Genomic DNA, 19,899 nt, shown 5'->3' on the forward strand with positions numbered 1-19,899 from the left:
AAAATCTAAACCGCGTAAGATAGATCAAGGGGGTAAAACGGGATCCACGCGTACGAAGTCGCGGGCGGCCGCTAGTAAAGATAGAAAAGCTATTTTGTAAAAGAAAAACATATCAGCAAAATAGGTACGGTTTATGTACAAAAAATCCACAAACTAAACATTCAATTCTGAATCAATTACAAATTCGTGATACTTTACTATTTGAAACAATATTTTTTAAATGTTAACCAATTAAGACTCGCTTTTTGAAATTGGTAAAGTGGTGATAACTAAGTTTCCTTTCGCTCCAAGCTTACTTTGTACAACAATTAATGGATAGGTTTAGAGTTAATTGGATCTAACGTGTATTTATTCGCTAATAACGGACGGTGTAAACCGGACGGGTACGCTCGCTGAGAAAATGCATCAAAATTACAATTTTGCAACACATATTTTTGCTAGAAATATTAGCTTTCAAATGTGGAAGGGCAGCAAATTGTAATTTAGTTATTTTATGAGCTTAGGTCTTGAAATAGATTCCAATAAATGCTGCGATGTAACGTAAAATGTAAGAAATTAGATAAATGTGAAATGGAAAAACGAAGGGATTACTTTATGTGTCCGGTGATAATGATAACGGTAAATACTCAGTTATTGTTTACTTGATAAATGTTGTTGATGCCATCTTATAGACCCTTCATCATCATCATCATTTCAGCCATAGGACGTCCACTGCTGAACATAGGCCTCCCCCAATGCTTTCCATGTTGATCGATTGGTAGCGGCCTGTGTCCAGCGCTTCCCTGCTACCTTTACGAAATAGACCCTTACAAAACTTCAAATATCATTTGAAGTAGCAATTGAGCGTGCGACTGTACCAGCTATCTCTACAAAAAGGCCAAAAGCCGTTTCATACGGTTATTCTAAGTATCTCACTCCCGTCAGCGCTATCGGCTGTCTTCCGCTAGGTACCTCACTCTTCCCGCCAGCCTCCGATAGCGTAGATTAATTAAATTTAGCGTAAATAAACTGCATCCGCCATTATTAGACTAAAGAGTAAATCAGTGAACAAATTACCACGTGGTTATATGATTATTTCTTGGCTTAGGTATTGAATAGTAAATTAAATAGATATTATTGAGAGACAGTCAATATCGTTTTGAAGATCTAGTTAGTTCTAAAAGGCAACCACATAAAGTTGAGTTATAAGTTTTTTTTCATAGAAAAATGTAACTATAGGTATTAAGGACTTTATTATCATTTTTGGAGGCAATTTTATTCCATAGTAGATAGCCATATAACACGTGGGTAGGGCATCCTTTGTTTTATAAAACAGTTGAAGCTTTTCGTGTGTGTAAAATAGGGCGAACTTTGCTTACATACCCAATTAAAACTTATTGAAATCTAATGTTAAGTCCACTTTGTACTCAATTGTATCCATTACAATCGATATCATAAAAACCAATGCTACAAATGCTCATTCGCAATCTGCATAATCGATTCTCTATCGGATGCACACATATTAGTGGTTCTAATTATTATTTATCAGGGACTCGTATGATTGTAACCCCATGTTATGCTTCTGATTCTTCAAGTAACTGCTGCGGTGGGCTACCTTGTTAAAGATGTTTACGACTTGTTTGTTTTATACTCTGCAGGTCTCATTTAACCCTTTACGAATAGTCCAGTCAATAAAGCATTATAGATGGAAATCCGTGGAACACAATTTTTGACTTCGGGACTTTATTTAGACTAGTTAGGAGGTGAACATAGTAAAAGTCCCCGCCCTTAGCCCTTGAGCCAGCGGGGAGAAGGGGGTTTAAAGCTACCACTTTTCGGTTTTTCGCTTAATCCTCGGAAACTATGGGTCCTAGTGACATGACTACTATGAACCAAAAAAAGCTTATTCAATTTGCTACAGGTGAGACAGTCAAGTTTTTCTATATCTTGTATAGTTTTCGCGGCATCTGCTCTAGAAGGTCTGTAATATTGGAAATTTTATTTTTGTCTTACATGTTTCCATCAGGATAAAATCGAGTAAATCAACATTGAGCTAATATTCTAGACATGCGGGAGCATGTTAAGCCTAGTTCCAGGGAGGGGACTACACCGTGCGTATATTTAGACGAACCAATTGGAGCCACTTTTGACTCCTCATCACTCAAAAAGTACTGTGCATTAACACTTCAAATTTGGCTCATGTGTTGAGACTAGGAAGATAAACATCAGCTTCAAATTTCATAAATATACCTCAAACGGTTCTTTAGGTATTGACGTCTAAAAATCTACATGACTGACCTATAAGACCAAATTCTAACCACTTCCAGATGACCTTGAAGGTTCAAATTTGGCATCCAGATAGGTAGCTGTGTAAATACAAAGGAACAAATAAAAAACCAGTAAATTTTAACATTTCACAGGTGATAGATAGATTTTAGTGTCCTAAATGTCGATTTTTGAACGTCAATACCTAAATAACCGTTTGAGGTATATTTATGAAATTTGAAGCTGATGTTTATCTTCCTAGTCTCAACACATGAGCCAAATTTGAAGTGTTAATGCACAGTACTTTTTGAGTGATGAGGAGTCAAAAGTGGCTCCAATTGGTTCGTCTTAATATACGCACGATGCAGTCCCCTCCCTGGAACTAGGCTTAACATGCTCCCGCATGTCTATAATGTTTGCTCAATGTTGATTTACTCGATTTTCTCCTAATGGGAACATGTAAGACAAAATTAAAATTTCCAAAATTACAGACCTTTTAGAGCAGATGCCGCGAAAACTATACAAGATATAGAAAAACTTGACTATCTCACCTGTAGCAAATTGAATAAGCTTTTTTTGGTTCATAGTAGCCATGTCACTAGGACGCATAGTTACCGAGGATTAAGCGAAAAACCGAAAAGTGATACCTTTAAACCCCCCCTCTCCCCGCCGGCTCAAGGGCTAAGGGCGGGGACTTTTGCTATGTTCACCTCCTAAATAGTCTAAATAAAGTCCCGAGGTCAGAAATTGTGTTCCAGGGATTTCTTTTTACACCGTCGTTAAAGCATTTATTGACTGGACTAGAAGGAAGTGGGAAATATTTTTCCGCTAACCTTCTCTCTGGTCTACTGTTAAGACCATTCCTGCTTCAAACCCAGAGATCCCAGATTCCCAGTGGGTCAGATTTTTCTGTTCGCTTATCTAGCTACCACCATCTTGCCTAAGTCTGTCGCCATAACAACAATGATAACAGCATTGTTGTGTTCTACCAGTTGGAGGTAAGATAGTTAATGGTTGAGGATTCCGAGTAAAACTCGCCACCTTCAGCCTGATTATCGCTTTCCATCAGGTAAGATGCAGCAAAAAACCTGACTTTTTTACTTGTCTTATGGTTCACAAACTAAGATGTTTTGATCTTGCTGTCTGCTAAGGGGTTAAAAGTTTTCTGTAGCTTTTTGTTTTTAATAATTGCCTATGGTATATGTATTTGTGTGGACGGACTGCGGTAAATAATAATTAATCTAGCGGAAAATGTCTAGGCAATTAATTAATGTTCATAATTCAAATGAATCTACGAGAAGCATAAAAAGACATAAATAATTATGTACCTAGAGGATAAGTAGAGATAGCAAATAAAATAATGCTAAGAAGCAGGATTAAGGCAGTGTCCACATCATACAGACACTGCCTAGATGTAGATAGAACTTTAATATTAATATTGTCCAGGTATACTTACCTAGTACCTTGGCATACAGGTGTGGAGCTGTGGATTGCTTAAAAGGCATCAAGTAGTGTCTTAATCTGGCACTGACTACATAAACAAACACACCATGGACACACCATGGGAAACTTGCATCAGCTATGCGGGGTAAGCGCAATGAGGGCTATCGTTTTTATACTTAACAGTTGGCACCCCTGGCGATTGACAGGACCTTACTCTACCGTGGCGCCATCTTGATGAGTGCAAATGCGATAGTCCTCCTACCACTTTAGCGCTCACCAGTTGGTGCCACTGTCTTCGCTACTAGCAAGTGACAGGACCTTACTCTACAGTGGCGCTAACTGGTGAGCGCTAAAATGATAGCCCTCATTGACTAGGACTTAGCTTAGCTCTTGGTCTACATGAAGTACCTACCTACTTAGTTCTTCCAACTTAACTTTTTAATAATTTCCAAAAATAAGACGTTTGGGAAGACGTCTCAGAAAGAAATTGACATTTGACTTTGTGTCGGAATCTCAGTCGGAACATGCTAAGAGAAAAGCATAAAATAAGTTTAGGATTCAAGTGATTAATATTCATTTAGGTAAAGTAGGTATCTGTGGTAAAGATGACCTGGAACCCTGGTCCGATGAAGTTTTGGGACGGAGTGTATGAGCATCCGAAGGAATTCTTTGACCCCAAGGACGAGGCTCGAAGCCAGGCTCAATATTTCATTGAGCATCCTGAAGTAAGCTAATATTTTAAGTTCTACTCAGTCGTTTCCATGGATCGTTTCGCTCTTGGCAAAGCGGTCGTGGTCACGTAAAGGTACTTCTTTTTCCAGGTTCAAGCTCTCGCTTCTCTGTTCATTGCCCACATGTCCAGGAAGCCGGTCATAGATCGCTTTGAGCTGAGGGACGCTGGTTACTTCTTTACCAGGCCCGCTGATGTTTTGCAGGCAGAAGTCGAGGAGGTTCTGAAGAAAAGCAATAGGTTTGGACCTAGGGAGGAGATGAGGAAGAAATACAGACAGGTAATCAATCAAAGAATGGAAGAGCTAAGTATTTATCTTTTTTATACATTGAGTTCCGCATTGTATAAATTTAGGCTTGCCATACATGAATAGCTTGAAATACCGAATACAGCTCTAAGCTGCAACTGCATAGCAAGCAACAGTATTCTACGTACACACTTAAGTACACGGAACCGCTTGAGTAGTTAGTCACAACTGGTTCCGTAGTTTGCTATGTCCGAGTATGGTGGGGTTTAGTAATTAAATTTTATATCTCAGAAAACTTTTTTTACAGAATCCGATACCACGTCCAGGGTCTGTCCCAGACTGTGCATGTCCATCACTGAATACTCCTTCGATTGATTCTGTCTACTCTTCGTTCATTTCTCATTCCAGTTCTGCTTCTACACTACCCACTATTGCTGTAAAAGGTAAAAACGCCCGAAAGCTGGTCTTGCCTTTTTACTCCTGAACCACATAGGTACATCGCGTTAAACTAAAGATTCGCGCTATGTGCATAGTCGCAAGGACTTCATTCTGTCGCGATGTATTTGGCTAATGAAATCTTAACCTACATAAAATTACAATATTTTCAGAGCAAGTCACTCCTAGATTGGACGAAGCATTGTGGCAGCTGGTGACTCAAGCTCTAAACAATGCGTTGAACAACATGTATGTGGCGAGAGAACACGAGCTATATTACGATGAAGCCTATCTGTGTCTCATGGGCTGTGTGCAGAAGGCGGTCGAGACCGTCTGGGGACCAAAGATTCAAGAGATAACTGGGATTATCGACTCTATTATAGACGACGTAAGGCGTATTACATCTGAAAAGCGCAGACGTTAGTATACCGCCACCAGCCATGTAGCTTAAATTCCTACTATCCTGTATTCTTCTGGCAAAACGCAAGATTCCGCCTGTACCTACTGTACTGTTGCAATGCAGAGCGGTTTGCCAGAACCATCATGGCTATTTTTCCGTGTTCCTTTACCTTTTCATATTTTTATTTGTATTTACAGTGAAACTATTGATGACTGATAAGCTGCCCAGCAAAGTAAACAGATTGAAGACTGACTTCAAAGGTAACAAATTAAATTTTAAGTAAGTAACTGGACTCGTTGTAAGTAAGTACGACTGTTTGCTTTAATTGGACACTTTCTTAACAGGTTACGAAGAAAATCCCGATTATCCAGACCTGAAGAAAAAAGAAATACTGGAAACCTTAAAATCTAGACAAGGCACCTACAATCGCTATCCGAAAGATAAGTTTGGAGTTTATTTGCCCACTTGCGACAAAAGCTTAGATGTAAGTGTCACTTACGTGCCCCCTGGATGTGATGAAGAAGAGGAATCCCTGAATAAGACTGATGATGAACTGCCCCTTGATGATAATGAATAGAATCTACCTATTTTGGAGCTTTAAAATGTTGTTGATGAAGTTATGTGGTAAGAATTTTATTTTGCTAAGAGAAGTTTATAAGAGGTTTAGTTTGTGAACACTAAGGATAGCCAAGTGATATTAAGTGGATTTTACTGTAAGCTATTTAATAATATTCAGTTTAAGTTGATTTTACCATGACCTTGTTCATGCATGACGTGTTAGTGAAATTACGATTATGTTATTCTAGTTTATAATTTTGGTTTGGTTAATATAATAATGTGTACCAAGTAAAAAGTTAATTAAATGTTTTTAATATTAAAAAGGTTTTTTTTTTACATTTTGTAGGCTGTAAGAAATATTATTTTTGCAATAATATATTTGACAAGAAAAATGTGTCAGGATTTTGACAAGTAGCTTAGTGTTGTATGTGATGATTTGTTTGAAAATATCGACTAATCGTAAAACATATTTTTTTGGATTAAAGTTTGAAATAAATATTACATTTAAGAAAATTGTTTACGAAAAACTTGATAGATTATTTTATAAATTTTTTACAGAGTTCAGAATTTATATTCAAACCCAAAATTACTGCGATTTTTTATAATATTATTAATTGTTAAAACTTACATTCAAATTCGCCGCGATTCTCATTATTAATTTTAGCCTTATAAACTGGTAATTAATCTCTATAACGATATACTAATAATACTTTGACATTTTTGGCTTGGAAAGGGACAACAACATAAAGGTCAAAGTAAACAAATTGTAATAACCCTTCCACTTTAAAATCCCTTGTTAAATTCATTAACTCAAACAAAATTAATTTGTAGGTGAATGGTACTGTTTGGCAAACGTTTTTAAATTATCCCTCTGTGTGACAAATAACCTTTTTTTTTTTTTTCCCTAATTTGTCACCTGCACTGCATGCAACAACAACATCCTTTTTTTTGTCTCCCATAATTGTTTGTTCTTTTTATATTTTATTTTCACGTATTGTGTTGTCTTATTTGTGATGTCTGTTTGTTTTAGGTATATAAGTTTGCTTAGATTGCAGCTACAAAATTTTCTATTTTTATAACAACAACCACTGTGTAAAAGCTGCGCACGTGACATTGGCGGAATAGTGTGCCCTCAGTGGCGAAAAAACGCAAGTTCATCGCCATAAACCAAAGAAGAAGAAGAAGAACATCGATATGCGTCTATCGATATATCGATATGTTTGATCAATCATTATACAACACTACTTGTCAAAACTGTCAATTCATGTTGTTTTGTTGTTGAGGTTATTTTTCAAAACATCGCCGGATTTATCTGAATTTTGTATAAAATGTCGAGCAAACCCAATTCAAAGCGAACGATATACGTAGGCGGCCTCGCCGAAGAGGTTGACGAGAAAGTTCTCAATGCAGCATTCGTTCCTTTCGGTGATCTGGTGGACGTGCAAATACCTCTTGATTATGAGACAGAAAAGCACAGAGGTTTCGCTTTTATCGAGTTCGAAAACGCTGAAGATGCTGCCGCTGCGATCGACAACATGGTGAGTACAGTATCTTGCACCAAATGTGTACATTAATCTAGCAAACAACTATCAATGGATGACGCTAACAAAGTGTATTTTGAAGCTGTTTGGTGAGTTTTAGAGATAATTAATGCATATTTTTACTGAATTATTATGTTGTGTTACGTTACTAGTGCTACCCCATATTTTTAGTGAAAAATATCAAATACTGTGTTAATCAACATTTACATTCTGTACAAATCTTTATCAATGTAACCTATAATTTCCAGAATGATTCGGAGCTCTTTGGCCGAACAATCAGAGTGAACATAGCAGCCCCGCAACGCATTAAAGAAGGGTCCACTCGGCCGGTTTGGTCCGATGACAATTGGTTGCAGAAGCATGCCGGTGAGACGCTACCTATAAACAAAGACAGCGAAGAAAACGGAGTTAAAGAAAAAACAGACGCAGACAGTGTAAGTATTATGTTAATGTTGAGTAGAATTCAGGGTTAGGGTGTAGCAAAGGGGGTCCGAGACATAGCCGAATTTTCGAGCGTAATTTGTATGGCGCCGACACTTATAAAAATTTCGACGGCTTTAGTATGGAGTTTAGACTTAGCCGAATTTTTGATCGTGTTTTGTATGGAGCTGGGACTTGTAATATTTTTCGCTTTCACTTAAGGTAGCATTCGGATCAAGACGACCGCGACGCGAGACCGCGACTCGAGACCGCGACCGGCGACCGCGACCCACTGCTTTATATGAATTAATAGGAAGTGCTGACGGATGCAAGCGACCGAGTCGCGCGACGTGTGGGCGTGGCCTGCCGGCTACTTGCGTCGCGCGACTCGGTCGCTCACAAGGCAGTGCCGTGGCGCGACAGATGCAAAATGGCCGTGTTTTCTTCGCACGAAGACGAAATTTTAATAGAATTAGTAAGTAAAAACGCACCTGTATTCGATACGAGACTTCAAGCTTATAAAGATAATACTGTGAGAGACAATATTTGGGAAAAAATTGGAAAAGCATTAAATAAAACAAGTAAGTTCAAATGATACATATTTTTATTAGAAAAGGTACTTATTTTTATTGTTTACAGATAGGTACTATTTTACTTTAACTGCAAACATACTGAGTTTCGTATGGGTCGCACGACTCGTGTCGCGAAGATTCGTAAGTAGCTGTCGCCCTGCGACCTGCGACCGGTCGCCGGTCGCGGTCTCGAGTCGCGGTCTCGCGTCGCGGTCGTCTTGATCCGAATGCTATCTTTAGTGTAGCAAGGGGGGTCTGAGAACATAGCCGAATTTTCAAAGGCATTTTGTATGGAGCTGAGACTTGTAAACTTTTCGCAAAGGACATTGGGAACTTTAATATGAGAAAATGCCCCATGGCGGACAAAGATGAAACGTATTTTATTTCAAAGCTTTATACTTGTAGGTATATTCACTTAAAGCGCTATGTTGTGAGATATGGGAATTCTGAGATATGACGAGTCTAAGTTGAAAATATGTTTGTCTAAAATGATTTGATATTTTTACATGTTATGTTGTTTGGCATTGCAGAGTAACCAATAAAAGTAAATAAAATAATATAAATAAATAAAAAATATAAATAAAATAATATAAGTAAATAAAATATTATAAATACTTAAATTAATATTAGACAACATCATTACTCCAACCCAAAATAAGTAGCTAAGGCATTTGTGTTATGGAAATCGGGAACGACGAACCACAACACACCCAAACCAAAGACAATGTTAAAAAAAAAAAAATGTGAAAAGATCGTTTTCTATATTGTCCCGGCCGGGAATCGAACCCGGGACCTCAGGATTGGCCCGGCACACCTTGAAAACCGGTGTGTGCGCCTCTCCGCCACGGAGGTCGTCAAAAATGTTACCTAAATGTAAAATAAAATAAAATATTAAAACTTCATTTTCTCAATATTCCCATATAAGAGAGAAAAAAAAAATGCACGGAAATTCATTGGATATTAGTATGTATCATCTGTGATAGGTTTCGTTTGTGTCCGCTACTTTTCGAAAAGTGGGGCAAAAAGTTCCCAATGTCATTTACTTAGGAAAAAATGTCCGACTCACACTTGACCGTTTTTTGAGGTGGGAATATTATGGGCCTAGGTGCCGGACGGCGCTCTTAAGGGGGTTCAAAATTCCATTATTTTTTCGATCCGACGCACCATTACTGAGATATTTGCAGTTTTCTAGTCTATTAATCTATGTATGAAAGACCATTATCCAATTGCGTTTACCCCGACTCGCCGTGGTCCTTTGGCCGTGGTACTTGTCTGCCCGATACTAGAGTGTAATTCCAAAGCCGGAGGCGCGGAGGGTGAGCAGCCTCCGCCCACTGTAACAAGGCGTAGTCACCCGTGCGAGCTGGAGCGGCTGAGGCGAGCGTGGGTGATTACGCCTTGTTACGTAAGGGCGAAGAGGCTGCTCATCCCGCAGCGCCGGAGACGAGGAAATCCGAATTAAGCCATCGCATTACGACGCGCGGCGTAAACAATTTGCGAAAATTTTTACAAGTCTCGGCTCCATACAAAATGCCTTCGAAAATTCGGCTATGTTCTCAGACCCCCCTTGCTACACTAAGTGAAAGCGAAAAATATTACAAGTCCCAGCTCCATACAAATTACGCTCGAAAATTCGGGTATGTCTTAACTCCATACTAAAGTCGTCAAAATTTTTCTAAGTGTCGGAAAACCTATTTTTTTTTCAAATTTTTTTAAAAATCAGTCTATCTTTTTTTGATCACTATGTTTTTTGCTATTTTCGAAAAAAAAAAATTAAGTGTTATTTTAATGGACCCCCTTTGGTACTCCCGGACCGAAAATTCATTTAAGTTGGGAAAAGGTTGTAATAAAAGTCAAATTACATTATCTGTATTTGTAAAATTGTCTATATTGTTTGTCACTGTCAAACTCTATTATGTCATAATGTAAACATAATTAAATTATTGCAGAAATCTTAATTAATTTATAGAATCTAACTTTATTATTGTGCTGATTACATATTATTACAATGTCCAAAAAAAATGTTGAATGTGGCTGTGCACCGGACAATAAAGGACAACCTAAAGTAAAATTTACTCAGAATGTATGAACAGAATAATGTTTCATAATTAATAGTGTTCGGCCCAGGAAATGTTGGGTGAAGTGTCGCGCCGTCAAATCCTACTAATATCTTAGATTAATAAAACCTAGATGGATAGTCTTCATACAAACGCTTCGTCAAGAGTGAGGCAAAAATCTTATGTCATTAGTGTCAATTTTGTTGGGGAGTGTAGACAGTGAAGGCGATTTTCCCGAAAGTAGGGAAATTTTTAATACGTTTTTAATTATTTTATAACTAACAAAAACAAAACGCATCATGTACTTACTTATTTATTGAATTCAAAGTACCTACCTAATTACAATAAGATAAATCGACTTAAAAGTCTCGATTTCATAAAAAAGGAAGTGTATTTGTACGGCGAACAATTGGGAAATAAATTTTCTTGTTACTGGTATCATTCCCGTATTTAATTTTTGAAAGCCAAATTCAAGCAAAATACGCGTCGAATCGTAGTACTTACATATGAAATGTAACACTGGTCACTTTCTTTAGTTTTTCTGATGTATTTAGACACCCTTTCACAGCACAAACCGTCTTAATTAATTAAAAGTCGTCGGACGTGTTTACCAATTTTTCACTTTGACAGTTCATGTGACGTTTACGAGTAAGCCATTCTGGCTCACTAAAATCTGCCTCACCTTTCGTGCACTGACTATCTATCTAGGTTTTATTAATCTAAGACTAATATTATAAATGCGAAAGTTTGTGTGGATGTTTGTTACTCTTTCATGCAAAAACTACTGAACGGATTTAGATGAAACTTTATAGTATTATTGATTATAACCCAGAATAACATATAGGCTATAATTTATGACGATATGACGTAACAAACTAAATTTCACGCGGGTGAAGCCGCGGGCAAAAGCTAGTTGTTCTATAAAATTTTACAGCGGCGGCTGCTGTGCGGCCCCTATGGCTAGTGGTGCTGTGCAGAGAGGAGCAGAGAAGTGGAAATAATTAAAACTGATTGGTTATTATTCAAAACTCAGCTCCGCTCTGCTCCACCTTAGTGGAAACCAGGCCTTTAAGTGGAATTAACATACATCTTGTCTGATAAATGCATATTATTGGTGACAACTTAAATGTTTCTTTATTTACCTATACCTGTAATATAGATTTTCTTAAAATCTACAATAGGCACCAACCAGCTCTCACAATGCTGATCTATAGTTAAACAGATATCCATAATGTTATCTCCTAAGTATGTTCTAATCTGTTGTGAGAGAAATAAATAAATTTTATTATTATTTTATTTATTTTCAGGAAGCACCAGCAAAACCTGTAGAGAAGAGGAATCCCCAAGTCTATTTTGACATCAGCGTGGGCAAGCAAGAGATCGGCAGGATAATAATGATGCTGCGAGCTGACGTAGTCCCGAAGACAGCGGAGAACTTCAGAGCGCTGTGCACACATGAGAAGGGTTTCGGATACCAGGGCAGCAGCTTTCACAGAATCATTCCAGATTTTGTATCCTTTTTAATAAGTTCTATTGGACATTTCTCCAGTATTGTCTACAGTAATACAGTGATATGTGATTGTACTTATCACCAAGCGAATATTGCTCCATTGTTGAAAATGAAGAATACAATAATAGTGTTGACTTTAAATAGAACTATGTATCTATAGTCCTTCCTACTATTAATATTATAAATGTCATGATGGATGTTTGTTACTCTTTCACGCATAAACTTCTGAACGGATTTTGTTGAAACTTTACAGTATTATTGTTTATAACTCAGATTAACATATAGGCTATAATTTATGACGTTAAGTGACAAACTAAATTTAAATAAATAAAATTAAGACGTGGGTAAAAAGCGCCATCTATCGTCATTGGTTAAAATTTTGACGTTCGTAAATATTCATGCGGGGAAGCCGTTAAGCGCCATCTATCAACATCATTAGTAATTAAACGTGGTCCACGCGTACGAAGTCGCTATAATATCTATCAGTTTACTATAATTAATTATGATTAACTGAAATCAATATGTCCAAATATTTAGTTGGTATGTACCTACTGCTAATTAATAAATTAAATGAAAGTTAGAAATGGCACAAGATAATAAAAAATAATGTTTACATTGAGAAAAAACATTGAAATCAAAAAATATAGCATTGTTGGTTAGATCAAAAATGTTTTATAAACAAAGTTTTATTATTATCATATCATTTTATTTATTTTTTATTTTAATTTTAATGTGTAATAATACATTTATTTCCTTAACTACCCAACCTTAGATGTGTCAAGGCGGAGACTTCACCAACCACAATGGGACAGGTGGGAAATCAATATACGGGAGGAAGTTTGAAGACGAAAACTTTACGCTCAGACATACAGGCCCTGGTATTCTGAGTATGGCCAACTCTGGACCTAATACGAATGGGTCACAGTTTTTCCTATGTACTGCTAAGTGAGTAACTACCATCTTGAAGTCATTTAGGTCTAATTTGCTAAGCTCAGGCGCAGACCACTGTCTTTTATTTGGCCGATAGTTGGATCGCAAGTACACTATGTGGGAAATTGGTCGAGTCGAGACTTAATTTAGTGTAAACACGCACTTCAGTTAGTGTCGTCGTGAGTCTTACTTGGGTGTGCGTGCTCGCGCTTCGTCTCGGTCAATATCCCGCATAGTGTACTTGCGCCTTAATATAAACATTACGGCCGTTTGGTGTAGTGGTTCAGAACGGACTATGCCGAGAGGTCCCGGGTTCCATTCTCCGCCGGGCAGAAATTGAAATAATGCATTTTAATTTCTGTGACGGGTCTGCTCTGGATGTACCTACCTATGTATTAAAAAAAGTTATATCCGATAAGCTAGCACCCATAACACAAGCATATTAATTGCTTACGTTGGGGCTAGATGGCGCTATGCACATGTCGTGGCAGCTTTTAATGGCGACATTATAAACATGTTTGTATTGATTTCAATGTTTCTTTCCATTTGATTAAATAAATCCTACTATAATATTATAAATGCGAAAGTTTGGATGTTTGTTACTCTTTCACGCAAAAACTACTGAACGGATTTTGATGAAACTTTACAGTATTATTGTTTATAACCCAGAATAACATATTATAGGCTATAATTTATGACGATCTGTGATCAACGAAATTTCACGCGGGTGAAGTCGCGGGCAAAAGCTAGTAAATAAATAAATTACTAATATTATCCATTTATATCCACAGGACTGATTGGTTGGACGGCAAACACGTGGTCTTCGGTCACGTGATCTCCGGTCTGGACGTCATGAAGAAGATGGAGAAATACGGCAGCAAGGGAGGCGCGGTGTCCGCTAAAGTTATCATAAGCAATTGTGGAGAATTACAGTGATTAAGGATACTGTTGTCTTTTATTTTCACTGTTTCTTAGATTAGGTCTATCGTGATCGAGACCAAGAATTTTAGTCCCTCTGTAAGTAGTTTTTAAGTAGAAAATTATTGTAGTGGCCATTTTCAACTCAACGCTCAATTTCATCGGAGTCAAATTCACTGTAAAATAAAACCTACGTGCGGCTAACAAAATAATAATGCGAATAAACGTTATAACCACAGCAATAGTATTGTACTTACCTAAAATTTCAGTTCCAAAATTGCTATTTTTTAAATGAGAGAAAATCAAAACTTGTTACTTAAAAAAGTGTGGTCTAATAATGTTCATATTCCATTCCTTGTCCAAGTCCATTGGCGCAAAGTATAAACAAAATACAGATATCTATAGTGAATAAATACCAAGTACATATATCTTTTGTTTGCTTCCATAAAATTGGGCAAAAGAAACATGTACGTTACTCCAGCTGGAAAATATTTGTAAATAACGGCTGGTCAATTTGTAAATATGTATGAATCCGTCGCTTTTTTGTATGCATTCGAATTTGGTCGGGTAACCAGCCGTTATTTACAATTTGATATTTTTGTGTATATCTTTTTTTAAGCGATACATTTCAAGCTGAATATTATATTTTATATTTGTTCAATAAACGCTCTAATTATTCGGTTGACATCCACTCATCTTGGTGTAGCTGATTCCTTGTATTTTGACGTCAAAATTATAGCACCGTCGTATTCACTTTTAGTGATATTATTCAATGACCCATGAATGTGCGTTTTTGAAACTTTTTATGGTTATAATACGTATTAAGAAGGATCGAATACAGTTTTCAGTGAGCTTGTATGTTTTGTTATTCAGGCGCTACACGATTTTTTCGGATTTTGAAGAAAGCTCGATTAGGTACTTGATATTTATAAATATTTTCATAAACATGTTTCTTTCACATATACGCACAAATCAAGAGCTACTCGTGTGTGTTTATTCTATAGGCGCACATATAATGGTTTAAGAGATAGAGCATTCTGCAAAACGTTACCCTGGCAGGAAATGCAAAATCTCGAAAACCTGAAGACGCACAAATCACAGTTTCAGCTCACACAATAGAACAAATATAAGATATCTGCTCGTACACAGTTTTTCTCTTTCCGATCATTCGTTTAGAATTTTCCTGCTAGAACAACGTTTCTCCAGCAGGAATCGTTTTTTCCGTTTTGTACCTCGTATTGGTACAAAACGGAAAAAACGATTCTCTAATTTGGATTAATAGACAGCACGCACAAATCTCTAATTTGGCGCACATTTACACCATGTTGGGAACTAATTATACGTTCTACTCATATCACTCTAGGAGCTACTTTCCAGCTGGAGTAACGTACACAAAAGAAACGGCGAAAATTCCTGATAATACCGCATAAACTGGAAATGCTCAATTTCCCGGATGAAACATCGAATTTTACAGCTCTCTGATAGACGGATTGTTTTTTGATTTCATCAGTGAATGGGTTTTACCATCAAAACGAGATTTTCGCGGAGGTCGGACGAGGTTGACCTATTTCCAAGTTGCTTGGTCTACAAAAAATATGGCTGACGAAAATTATGAACTACAAGAAGCTTTGTAGTAAGTGTGAAAACAATCTTTGTTTATCGCACCGTTCGGCAAAAGTTGTACAGATAAGATAACAGCAGTGGCGTAGAGTGCCTAAGATGGTCCCTGTATCAACATTTATTGGGGGCCCTTTCAACTAAAAAAGAGCCATCAAGGATCAAGGGATTTTTTCCAAAGAAGTGTCATCTAAAAAGGTCATTTCAAAATGGTTTTTACCCGACTGCGCCAGAAGGAGGGTTATGTTTTTCGAGTGTATGTATGTATATTTCTTTGGCACGGCCTACAGCCTAAACGGCTTGACCGATTTTAGCGTGACAGGTGTCGTTAAATTCGTCTTAATCATGAGAGTGACCCTGGCTATGTTAAATTGAAAAAAAAAAAAAAATCAATGGATTTTTGGCGCCATAATGTCTTCAGGAAAAATTTTTTTTCTCAAAACTTATCGAGTGGGGTATCAAAATAAAGGACTTTTTAAGTAGCTTACAAAAATGTATGTTATTAAACTAAAAATATTAATATAAAATTATTATTGAATACACAAAAAACCCAACTGCGTAAAAATTAACTAAAAAGATAAAAACAAGACAACTTAGTGTTCACAAATGCAGTGGAGGCATCAACTATAAATCACCAACAAAAGAATTAGTCATTGATGCCTCCGACTGCATAATTGTGAACACTAAGGCTGAGTTACACCACCTAACTTTGACCGTAACTATAACGATAACCGGTGTTTATTGTATGGAGTTTGACAGATTTTTAACGTTTACAAGTTAAAGTAATATCATAATATGGTGCAACCCAGCCTTACTGTATTAAAATCTGTGGTATTACAGTTAAAGTTAATTACACACGTCATCTTTTGGTATTGTAATCATGCATTAATTATTTGTTTGATAATTATTTATTATGAAATATAGCGTCATTAAAATCCTTTTGGGGCTGGATAAGTAATTACATCCTTAGGAGAATAGGAGTTAGGAAGAATAGAACCATTTGTTTGATTGATATTACAATAAATTGTACACGTATTTTACATGATAATAACAGATTCTAGAAAAGAAACTAGAATCCACTCAAAAATAATTTATCTTTCTTGTTTTATAAGTATGTAAATTGGCACGTGCGTTATTCTTACTTATTAGACAGAAAAAAATCAAATGATAGCGCGAGCTAACAGAGCACAGTGCCATCTAGCGGCGAATCATAATATGTATTAAATAATAACGTGTTTGTGATAGTAGGTGGTTTGCTTGATATTAGTGGTTAGTTTTTTTAATTATTTTTGTATATTATTGAAATACCTGATGTCAAGTCCTATTTATTCTTATAAAAATTTTGTAATATTATCAATTGTTGGGTTTAGTAGCCTAAAATCTGTCAAACTCCATACAAAAACGCCGGTTATTATCGTCACAGTTACGGGCAAAGTTAGGTGGTGCAACTCAGCCTAAGTTGTCTTGTTTTTCTCTTTTTAGTTAATTTTTACGCAGTTGGGTTTTTTGTTTTGTTAGTAATTTGTTTTTTTTTTCAGACGGGACGCCTCAAATTTCCTCATTTGTAAGCTTCATAAAAATCCTAGGGTTTCTAGACAGTTACCTTCTCTGCCTACTTAATTGTTCATAGTCGGATGCTCTTGAAGCCCGGGTCTGGATAACAGTTCTCCGATTTTTAACCGACTTCAACATTCTTGTTTTCATCGATGCGAAATAGTTGCCATTTGGTTCCATAAAAAATTGATTTGATTTGGTTGAGTAGGTAGTTTTTATTTTATGAGCATTTTTAGTTTTTAGCATGCTCGCGTGAACATTTTGTTTCTTCAACGCTTAAAACAAAAATATTGTAAGTTTGTAAGCCATTCTTGTAGGTTGATGTTGATAGGTAATTCTTCGACGAGACAGTAAATAATGGCACATTGTTTTGTGAATTGAGTACTTATCTTATTTCTTACATTTCCTATGTATTCTGTTTCGTTGTTTTTATTAATACAAACCTCTTATTTTTCCGATGTCTCTAAAAAAAATCAAGACAGAAAATGAGGTATTTTATCACGAGTCTTTGATCTTCAGAGTAGTCGATAATTTGTTTTTCATCGTTAAATAGGTAGGAGCGGATAAAATTACTTATTCGTATTTTATTACATTTCTCTGTCTAACGAATTATTCCAAGATAAAACTTTATCAATCTGGTCCTGAAAATAGGGTTAGTTTTCAATTTACTGTGTTCCCTACACAGTAAATACACCTATTATTAGTAACTAGCTTTAAAATTAATAAAAGTTATAGAGTTCGAACTGTTAGAGTAGGCGCACACTGTTGATTTTTAGTTGGCCGACAGTTATGCCCGATTTAATTTGTATGAAGAATCGGCCAAATCGAATCGGCGTAGTGTGTGCACTCCCATAGCATGTACTCCCGTACCATACTGATCAACTGCCCGACTAAACTATCGGCCGACGACAATCAACGGTGTGCGCCAACTCTTAACCCTCTTTACGATACTTTATGAGAAAATTGTATTTTGATGGCTTATAAAAAACTAAAATAACATGATCCCAGTGTGATTGAAATAAATAATAATAATAATAATTTTTAATTACATTGTAAAAAGAAAAAAATAAAAATAAGAAAGAAAAATGAATAAAGAAATAATAATTTAGTATAATTGCCACCCAGTATAATTTACACTCTACAAAAAGCCACTAAGTATCCTAAACACTTGCCGAATTACTAGGAAATTTTTATCTTCTAATTTAACGACTACTGCCTTACATCCTATTTCGCTTGACTGAGGTCCGCGTAATAGGTTAACTACCCAGACTTTTATTTATAAAAGAATGGAGAAAAAATAAAAACTAGAAAAATAATAATTATTAAAAAAATATGTGCATTGTTCACTGACTACTATTTCAAGTAGGTAACCTTAACCTATTGTTAATTTAACCCTGTAAACCATGGTTATATTATACGGGATAGATCCCGGTGTAATCCGACACTCGCAAGTGATATCTTGCGATCAGTTACTGAACGTAATTAACTCGCATCGGTTACATGTAGACCAGTAAGCCAGTGGTACCCAAAGTTTGTATCCATGGAAGACCAGCAGGGTCGTGGTGGATACCGTTTCGGTGACACGCACATTACCTAATCTATTTAGTTTTACTTTTGTTTTCATATTTTTGATGTTGTTTTGTGTCGCTGATTAAAATATTTCATTTTCATTTCATATTTCATTGTCATTTTTTCAAAGTGGTCTATCTATACCACCCCCGGGGGTCGAATGCAGGGAAATTTAATCGGGGGTCTTTGGAATAGAATGGGACTGTATTTTTTAAAAAGTATCAGTGAAATAAGGTTGTGTTGTTCACTTTGAGCGTCACGAACTTTCGACGCTGACTGTACTTACTTATCTGTTCGTGTTGGATGATATTAGTTAATTTTAATTTAAAACTTACTTTTTAAATTTTAATCCACGAGGCTATCATGAGTATTTATTTCTTTCTTTCAACTCCCCTTTTTCCTAGGAACGAAACAATACTGCACTCAGTTGTCTAGACGAAATAGATAACTTAAAAGAAAATATTATTCAATCCAAAATCGGTACAGTACTAAAATCCATGAGTGGTCCAAGTCGCCGGAAGAAAATTATTAAATTTTTACGCATCCGGCGACTGGGACCGCGGTCCCAGTTAATTGCGGTCCCAGTTGATGGAATCCTCGGTAGTCTATGGGTCTAAGCATAACTAAAGAAAATAGTAGGTTAGTGGTCCTGACCTCATGGTCATAAAGTTTGGGCAACTTTGATGTAGACCGATGGGCTGGGATTACACACGTAGGCTAATAGAATAGATTGGGATGGGAATCCACGACAATAGGCATGAGAATGTCTCCAACTTCCTCATTGGCCCTAGAGTAATTCCAAGTATACCATCAATAAAAGCCTAATTAGAGTCATCAAACCTCTCAGTCATTCAATTAGAGCCATTAGAACTTCATAACTATGAGTTGTTTTCTATGTGTAAGCTGAGGACACGTGTCTCCAGCTGACACATCTGTATCTTCGTAAATATTTATGCTACGATAATGTATTATACCTCAAAAATTACAGTCGAATCCAAATAGTAGGCTTTCCACTTTTCAAGACTTTAGCTCAAATACTTTTAAAACCACGATCAAAAAACTATGTGCGAGCTGGAGTACCGTGTCTCCAGCTTACACATCTGTATCTTCGTAAATATTTAAGCTACATCAATGTTTTATATCTCATAAATTAA

The 19,899-nt window shown here is 36.5% G+C and overlaps 2 protein-coding genes across 5 annotated transcripts; both read left to right on the forward strand.

Moving 5' to 3' along the window:
* Positions 1-924: 924 nt before the first annotated feature.
* LOC135086871 (uncharacterized) lies at positions 925-6,281 on the forward strand. Of its 3 annotated transcripts, none has more exons than XM_063981708.1 (6): positions 925-999; positions 4,509-4,697; positions 4,972-5,107; positions 5,273-5,518; positions 5,697-5,759; positions 5,844-6,281. In XM_063981708.1, the coding sequence occupies exons 2-6, from the start codon at positions 4,542-4,544 to the stop codon at positions 6,074-6,076; spliced, it is 834 nt and encodes a 277-aa protein (XP_063837778.1). In that variant the 5' UTR covers positions 925-999; positions 4,509-4,541; the 3' UTR covers positions 6,077-6,281. The 3 variants fall into 3 exon arrangements, with proteins under 3 accessions (XP_063837778.1, XP_063837785.1, XP_063837771.1); XM_063981715.1 differs by lacking the exon at positions 925-999 and adding an exon at positions 3,256-3,313; XM_063981701.1 differs by lacking the exon at positions 925-999 and adding an exon at positions 4,230-4,412.
* A 1,015-nt stretch (positions 6,282-7,296) lies between these two features.
* Positions 7,297-14,032, forward strand: LOC135084467 (peptidyl-prolyl cis-trans isomerase). 2 transcript variants are annotated; one of them, XM_063979250.1, is made up of 5 exons: positions 7,297-7,595; positions 7,847-8,032; positions 11,955-12,158; positions 12,930-13,102; positions 13,879-14,032. In XM_063979250.1, exons 1-5 carry the CDS (start codon positions 7,386-7,388, stop codon positions 14,021-14,023), a joined length of 918 nt encoding a protein of 305 aa, XP_063835320.1. In that variant the 5' UTR covers positions 7,297-7,385; the 3' UTR covers positions 14,024-14,032. The 2 variants fall into 2 exon arrangements, with proteins under 2 accessions (XP_063835320.1, XP_063835329.1); XM_063979259.1 differs by lacking the exons at positions 7,297-7,595; positions 7,847-8,032 and adding an exon at positions 10,513-10,673.
* The last annotated feature ends 5,867 nt before the right edge of the window (positions 14,033-19,899 follow it).

The sequence above is a fragment of the Ostrinia nubilalis genome, chromosome 2, assembly GCF_963855985.1.
Source record: "Ostrinia nubilalis chromosome 2, ilOstNubi1.1, whole genome shotgun sequence".
Taxonomy (NCBI): Eukaryota; Metazoa; Arthropoda; class Insecta; order Lepidoptera; family Crambidae; genus Ostrinia; species Ostrinia nubilalis.